Source organism: Centruroides sculpturatus, unplaced genomic scaffold, assembly GCF_000671375.1.
Source record: "Centruroides sculpturatus isolate CEXI.00-Female unplaced genomic scaffold, Cexi_2.0 scaffold445, whole genome shotgun sequence".
NCBI classification, from domain to species: domain Eukaryota; kingdom Metazoa; phylum Arthropoda; class Arachnida; order Scorpiones; family Buthidae; genus Centruroides; species Centruroides sculpturatus.
Window position 1 is genome coordinate 177,959 of NW_019384683.1, and position 8,635 is coordinate 186,593.

The 8,635-nt window shown below is 27.0% G+C and overlaps 1 protein-coding gene across 1 annotated transcript in view; it reads left to right on the forward strand.

Annotated features, from left to right (window-relative positions):
* LOC111627006 (transmembrane channel-like protein 5) overlaps positions 1-8,635 on the forward strand; it is an 84,983-nt gene that overhangs the window by 12,624 nt on the left and 63,724 nt on the right. The window contains exons 3-4 of the mRNA XM_023370549.1: positions 656-832; positions 7,944-8,208. Of these exons, the coding sequence (XP_023226317.1) occupies positions 656-832; positions 7,944-8,208 (442 nt within the window). The remainder of the gene's footprint in view (positions 1-655; positions 833-7,943; positions 8,209-8,635) is intronic.

Below are 8,635 nucleotides of genomic sequence, written 5' to 3' on the forward strand. Positions count from 1 at the left end.
CCCCCTTTTCCAAATTTTAATATCGACTCCAAATAATTTAAAAAGACAAATTACAATAAAACGGTTTATTATCCAACTATCAGAAATTTCACAACATGCCAAGGAAGAGAGGAAGGAGCAATTAAATAATTAAAATTATAAAGGATTAAAAAATATATATAAAAATGGGGAATATCGCGCTTCTGACAATAGCTGCGAGTGTGTGGGCTAAATTTGGAAAATCCGTGCTTCTCGCGTGGACAACTGTACGTGGCCAGCTCATGCGTCGGAAAACCTTCCGATTTATTCGTGTACGCACCAGACGGAGAAACAAAAAATATCGTGTATCCACGAGTACTCCAATAAATAAATAGAATTGAAACAACACTTTGAAATGTTTTCCCGATGAAAACGAATAATAATAATAAGTTTCAATAAAAATGATAAAATGAAAATTTAATTTTATCATTACGAGTTTGCTTGAATTTCGTTTCTTCTGAGATCGCAGCAATGCGCGACGGGTAAGCTAGTATTTTATAAAAAAAACATTCTCAATATTGAAACTTAGCTGTTTCAAAATTTTATAACAGCAATCTTAAATAATTATTGTGCTTATAAAAAAATTGAATATTGATTTTTTTTATTATTATTAAAATATTTTAATTTTTACATACAGATGTTAATTGAAAATGAAGATTTGTCACAAGAAGAAATGAAACAAACTTTACGTGCAACATTGCAAACTCTTACTATGAAGAGAAGAATAATTCATCGATTGCATAGTTGTCAGCATTGGGAGAAAAAAACTGAGAAAGTTTCTACAACTTCTTCCATGAAACAAAATTTTTCAATGGTAAAAATTTTATTTAGCATGTTTTTATGTAAAATTATATTAGATTTTGATATGTATCATTAGTCTATAAGCTGGTTTTTATTAAAAATAAAAATTTTTTGCTGGAAAACATTAAAATTTTCCCGTAATACCTTCAGAGTTCCTACACACCTGGAAAGTTTGGGATTTTCATTTGTGTTCAGAAAAGTCATGGAATGTCAGGAAATTCGTTAAAAAATTTCAAAAAGTCAGGGAATTTGCTTCCTTGGCTGCCTTGTTGATTTTTTCTGACAATGTGCTTGACCAGTGCATCTACAGGCAGCAATTAGTAATGATGTGGTGCAATACAACTTATGAAAAGGGATGCAGAATATTGTTAGGGCCCAAAATTTTTTCCAAGCCGACACAAAATTTTTCCAAAAATTTACAAAGTACACAAAATGATAAATTTAAATGGTAATATTTATCATTTTTCATTTTAATAATTTTGATTGCATAACAAAACACTTTCTGATTTTTCTTCCTGTTATTAATATTTTATAAAGTTCAGGATATTTATTAAGAGATAAATTTAATAAATACAGTGGTGCCTCGTATAATGTACTTAATCCGTTCCAGGTGCACGTCCGTTAAGTGAAAAGTCCGTTATACGAAACACATTTTTCCATAGAAATACTTGTTAAAACATATAATTCGTTCCACAGCATAAAATAACCGTACTGTATCATAAAAAAAAATGAAAATGGAGCAGTCACCAATTATGCCGGGTAGTCAGATGTTGTGAGGAGGAGGCGGAGGAACACTTTCTTTACACATTCATACAGATACAGACTTTTTACACATTGCAACAGGTCTCTTTTTATTGTTTTTTTAATCGGAGTCAGATTCAGGAGAGGCTACCAGAGCTTGCAGGGTCATCTCCTCATGTTCCATCCTTTGTTTTTTGGCAGCTTGCTTCTTGAAAAACATGTCCAGGGTGGTCTGTTTCTCTCTCTTCTTCAACACCTGTTGGAAATGACGGGCAAGGGTGTTATTGTAGAGATCATTGATCCTGTTGGCCTCAGCTCTGTTTGGATAATGAGTGTTGGTAAACTCCTGAACCTCTCCCCATTTGACAAGGAAGTTTTTGTCAACTTTCACTCCTTCTGATGATGTCTTGCTTTGTTTCAATTGAAATCACCTTTCTGTTTTTTTTAGAAGCCATGATTTGCACAACACTTGAATAAATGTAAATACCCTGCACTGAGGTGATGTACGTAATAAACAAGGGAGCAAGCCGAATCCCAATGGGAGCTCTGTAGTTCAGATATACTAATATATTCTAATAATACTAATATATTATAAAAATAGCAGATTTTCATTAGCAACGGCAAAAGAGTGGAAACATCATTTGCACTTGTTCGCAAAAAGTCCGTTGTTCGCGTCACATAATTTCCGAATGGAAAGTTCGTTGTTCGCAGCCAGTCCATTGCTCGAGTCATGTAATGGCCAAATAGAAAGTCCGTTGTTTGCAGCGTCCGTTATTCAAGACGTACATTATACGAGGTACCACTGTATATACTTTTGTACATGGATTATATAGAATTTGTTAATGAATAATAAAAAATAATTGGTTTTTTGAAAGCCATGTAGAAGTATGGTTATGGATTAATAACAGAATTTTAATAAAACATTTTAATTTTAATAATTTAGCAATTATAAGAAAATCTTAATACTGTTTATTGGCATTATTATTTTTTACTTGAAATATTACTACAAGTACATTTGACAAATTGCAGATTGTCTTCTTCAGGCATAGAATAATGGAATCTTAATGAAACCTTACAGTTATACCTTAAAATATATGTTATCATATTAATGTTTAAAATATACATTAATTTGCCATTTGAAACACATTAACGTATATTTTAAATTGTAAAGTTCCATTAAGATTCCATTATCCTATGTCTGAAGAAGACAATTTGTAGTTTGTTGAAAGTACTTGTAGTAATATTTCAAGTAAAAAATAATAATGCTTTAGACAGTATTAATATTTTTCTTAAAGTTTTTGGCATTGCAAGAAGCAATTTTGGGCAATTATAAAAAATATATAACTGATAATTAGAAAAAATAACTAATTAAAATGTTGGAGAAGCAAAACATATGTGCTTAGTAAGTCAAATGCTGTTTTATTTTGTCAATGTGTCATACTGTAAGGGATGTGAGGATCAGGGAATTTGTACAAAGTTGGTCAGGGAAAGTCATGTAAATTAAAACAAAAATTTGAGTAGGAACCTTGTACATTTTAAGCAAAAAATACAATACTAAGAAACTTTAAAAATTCTTAAAGTTTATAAATAAATCCAAAATTTAAGTATTTACAAATATATTATATCTGAAATATCAGTACTATATAGAAAATTTTGTATTAAATTTTAAAGTGATGATAATTTTTTTAATTTAAAAACTGTTATATGTTTTAGAAGTTTTAAAAATAATATAGCATTGTTTATAAATACATTATATTTCAAATTATTCAAAAAACATTAATTTATTTTAATGAATAATAATAACTTTTTTAAGATATAATTTAAAAACTTAATTATCAAAAATTTACTAAAGTCTACTATCAAAAAATTAGACTATGCAAAATACAGATTATTGCCTAAAATAGTATACATAAAAGTGCAATGAAAAAATGTTTACAATATATCAAAAACATTTTATTAACCATAACATTTACAGTTTTCTTAACATACCAGAGATCTTGAATGCCATTTGCAACATTTATAACAAATAACATTCATATACTTTATTACAATATGCTAAACAATTTTAGTTGATATTATCTTCATGAAAATAAATTCTCTTTATTGATAAATACCATTTTTTTAAAGTGAAGTATGAGAATGCTACTATGAGATAATTAATCAGTAATGAATTATTAGAGTTAATAATCATTTATTATATGTTAAATTGAAAAGTCCAAATTTTTTTTAATCATATAAATTTCAGTTTACTAGACTTATAAAAATCTAGTGAAAGATAACATAAGTAAAATTCTGAAAATCTCATTATTAGTAGAGGAAAAGGTGGTATTATGGAACCACCCCATTTCTTACTGATAATAAAGGCAAACTGTAGCGGATTGTGGCTGAACTGAACTAGGCAGACATCCATAGCAAGGGGAAAACCCGTTTTACTTCAATTGAACAGTTGTCCGTATTTAATCAGCANAAAAATTAAATATTTGTAATCAGGTTGGAGCAGTCGGTCATAATGTGAAATAGCCCTTAGTTGTTCGAAAATTATAGTGAAATTAATATGTTTATTTATTGATTGACACACTATTTAACTAGGAGAGGTAAGTGTTTCCTATTATATAAATTATATTTATTTATTTAGGCAAATGTAAACTCAAACTCAGCAGTTTTAAAACCTTCTAATCAATACAGATTGTTGACAAATGAAAAACATTTTAAATTGAGAAAATGAAGATAAAAGTAGAGCCAGAAAATGAATATTCACAATTTACATTGAACCCAGGTGATGTAAAGTTTGAAGTTTTAAAGAATTGCAAGAAAGAATTTAGTATGGATAACAAAGAGTTCTGTAGAATAATTAAATCTGACCCTTCAAACCATAAATACACAGAGGTCAGTAAAATGTACTTTTGTATAGGACTCTAGTGTTGTTTTCAAAGCGTCATTTGCAACCTTTCTACGTTTGCATTAGGCCTACTTCTTCCAAAATTTTAAAATGAATATTGTATACTTAAATGCATTACTGTGGGGAAAAATGTTACAATTTTGAACTGAGTCAGCCGAACTCGAAAGGATCCATGATGTCTACCTATAAAACCTGTCAAACAAACATTAGTGAGACAGTTGACTCCAAAATCCTTTATTATGTCATTGGATTTATATTTATTTAATTCTTTTTTAAAACTTATTGGTTATCATTTGCCTGATTTCACTTCTGATATAAACTGGGCTGTGAAATTTTCAAATTTCAGATCTGTAGATTCCCGGTATAAGCCATCTATTCATCTGTTCTTTTTATATTTGATAACAGAATTATGTAGGTGAAAATCATAAACTTTCTTACTGGAGGATTAACCGTAGTCACGTGATTTTTGAAATTAAAATATCATTCAAAATTTCAGTCAATATAAACAATTTTTGAACCTGGATTATTATGAATAAGAATAAATAATACAATTGAATTCATTGCCCTATTTGAATCATTAAAACAGACAAATAAACAGTTTTGAGTTATAAGTTCATGGGATCAAGGCAAATTTGAGTTAGGGGCCTTACATAAAGTGTATAAAGAAATTTCAGACATTTTCCTTCATGAACTGAAGGAGAGTATAGAGTTGACCTTTAGTGGATGTTCATTTATTTAATTAAATATTATACAGTAGCGCATCGATTATCCAACTCAATTGGAGACTGGGGTTGGTCGGATTACTGAAAAAATGGATAACCGAAAAGTATGGAAAAATACATTATTAGTGTAGTATATTAGTATATCCCATATAATTAGGATATTAGTATATCACAATTAACCTACTTTGCATTGAATTTTCATCGATGTTAAGCCTAACAAAAATTTTTTTAAAAATAATAATTGTCACTATTGTATCGTTAAAAATTATTTTAAAATTATTTTATTGCTCACAAAACAAACAACCACTCAGAATTAGAAAATTAAGCCTCGTTTAAATACTGGCCTTCCTTTCATGGTCGCGCTAGTGTTGCCAGCTAAAACACGCAAAAATTTAACAAAAATAATATTAAAGTAGCCAAGACATAGCCAAGTATTGTAGCGCCACATCACTAGCAGACATTTGAATTTGCTGACTAGAACGCGGTTGGTTAACTGATGTGACGATTGATCGGGGTCAGATAATTATTATCTGACCCCGATTATCATATTAAATTCAATAATTACAGTAGAGCATTAATTATTAATGCTCTACTGTAATTATTGAATTTAATATGAGATGGTGCCTAATGCCTCCCTCTAGTGCCAAATTTATTTGTAATTCATAATTAATATTTCCAAATTATAGTCCAATTATTTATGGCAGTTGTGGGTGTCTATTTGCTAAGCATCAAGTTTCAGTAGATGTTTATAGCTGTATAAATTTTTAAAATTAAGATCAATGGTAAAATACTGATATTTCTGTTTTGATGTAAACATTTTTTTTAATTAACCAGAAAACAAAACAAAAATACCTAACTACAACTCAAAAATATAACAAATGATCTAACTGCAAACCTAATGACAAAAAGAAAAAAAACCTCATTAAAACATTTTATAGGAAATTTAAAAATTTTCATATGTTCACTGATATTTCAGATTCAAAAAATGACATTGCTTAGTCCACAGTTGTAAAATATGCATTTTTTTTAATAATTAATTTATATCTGATATATGTAAAATTTACTTATCAATATATAAAAAAAATTACTAATTTCACACTGATATCTTTAAATGAAGTAAATTTTTAATTATACTTTAACAAAAACACAAAAGTATAATTAAAAAAATACAGCATTTAAAGGTGTCAGATGTAATTAGTAGTAGAAAATATAATAATAATTATTATATACAAAAATTTAATAAAAAAAGTTAATTACTTAATTAATATTTATTTAAAGATTTGGAAAAACTTTAATTAAAATATTATTCTTACTATATATTTATAATAATAACTAATTAAAAATTTTAATATTTCCTATTGATGTTCTTTCAGTCTGACCACTAATTTTCGAGCAGTTGTTTTAATGTAATATTATTGACAGAAATAGATAACAAGGGATAAGAAACTGTAAATTTTAGATATTTCAAAAAATGAGACAAGATTGTTATTATTACAGATAAGTTGACCTAAATTTGATTGTGAATTTTATACTATAAATTTATCTTAAAGTATTAAATATTCTATCAATATACATTATTAACTTAATAAAAATTTTGTCTATAAACAGGAAATGAAATGAAAGATGATTTTTTTTAAGTATTTAAAGTAAAAGGATGAATTTAAAAAAAGCACACACAATTTTTCATTTTAAGATTATGTTATTCTTCATCCAATAAATAAGCATAACAATTTAAGTTTATAACTTTTTAATTATTCTTATATGGAAATCTATAAGCTACAAAAATACTTAAGTACTAATAAGTTTTTAGCATATTTTATGTTGTTCTCAAGTCTTTATGGAGGAGATAGAACAGAATAACAAAAGTATTATTATATTTCATTTTTATAATTTTAATTGATTTGATGATATAATCAAATAACTTTTTTCTTTTTATGAAGGTTCAGGAATGGCATAAAGTATGCCAGAAACATTAGCACTTAAGTATATTCGTAATTTATAGACTATTGTATATGAATAATTAAAAAGTTATAAGCTTTAAAAAATCCTTTTGACTCTTTAAAATGCAATTAAGGAATCAAAAGATTACTTCATTAAGAGAAATAATAGCATTGTTTTTGTAAAAATGAGGCTGAAATGCATATTAAGAAACTTGATTAGGATTATGTTGAATTTATGAAAAATATGAAATTATACATTTACAGTGGAATGAGAAACAACTAAGACCAAAAATAAAGTTTTTGTCCATAAATTTTCTGTTTAACAGATATTTTTTTTTCATTTTTTCTCTGTGAGTTTGAAAAACTCTGGTATTTACATAATGGCTTTATTCCATCTTTTTTTTTACCAGTAATATATTTTATGGGTAGAACAAATGACAGTCTACTTGAAAGCATGAAACTAATAATAATAATAATTTACATTGAACAGAACTAAATTCAAATTTGAGAATAAAAATGGAAGTTTGCTTTTTAAGGAGCAAACTCTATTTTTTGACTTCTACAACAGATTAGTTCCATGAGTGGGTTTTCCATAGTTCTATTTAAAAAGGTTTTTAAAGATTGGTGTTGCCTTCTCTCCAGCCAGCGAAAATCTGTTTAGTGGCAATATATTAAATTAAAGAAAAATTGGTGGTTAGTACACAAGAACTGCAAGGAATAGTTTTAAGCTATTCAATAATGTACAGTATAAAAATGATAATCTTACAAAAATTCCTGAAAAATAATAATTATTATTATTATTATTATTATTTTTTTTTTCAGAATATGAAAGAACTTAAATGTGATATTCGTGATGTCTTATCTTTATTTGACATTTGGCATACCCATTTGAAAGTAATTCAAGGTCATTTTGGTACAGGAGTAGCATCATATTTTTATTTTCTACGGTGGTTGTTTCTTTTAAACTTGGCATTTTTTCTATTTCCATTATGTTTTATAATTGTTCCTCAAGCTATCCATCCAGTACAAAATTCATTTAATCAGTCTAATTATACTTATGATAAGGTAAGCTTTTTTTTTCTTAAATTAAACTTTAAATATTTTGAAGATATATTTATATAATGTTTTTGTTCAATATTAACCAGTTATAAAATTATATATATATAATTTTATAACTGGTTAATATTGAACAAAAACATTATATAAATATATCTTCAAAATATTTAAAGTTTAATTTAAGAAAAAAAAAGCTTACCTTATCATAAGTATAATTAGACTGATTAAATGAATTTTGTACTGGATGGATAGCTTGAGGAACAATTATAAAACATAATGGAAATAGAAAAAATGCCAAGTTTAAAAGAAACAACCACCGTAGAAAATAAAAATATGATGCTACTCCTGTACCAAAATGACCTTGAATTACTTTCAAATGGGTATGCCAAATGTCAAATAAAGATAAGACATCACGAATATCACATTTAAGTTCTTTCATATTCTGAAAAAAAAAAAAA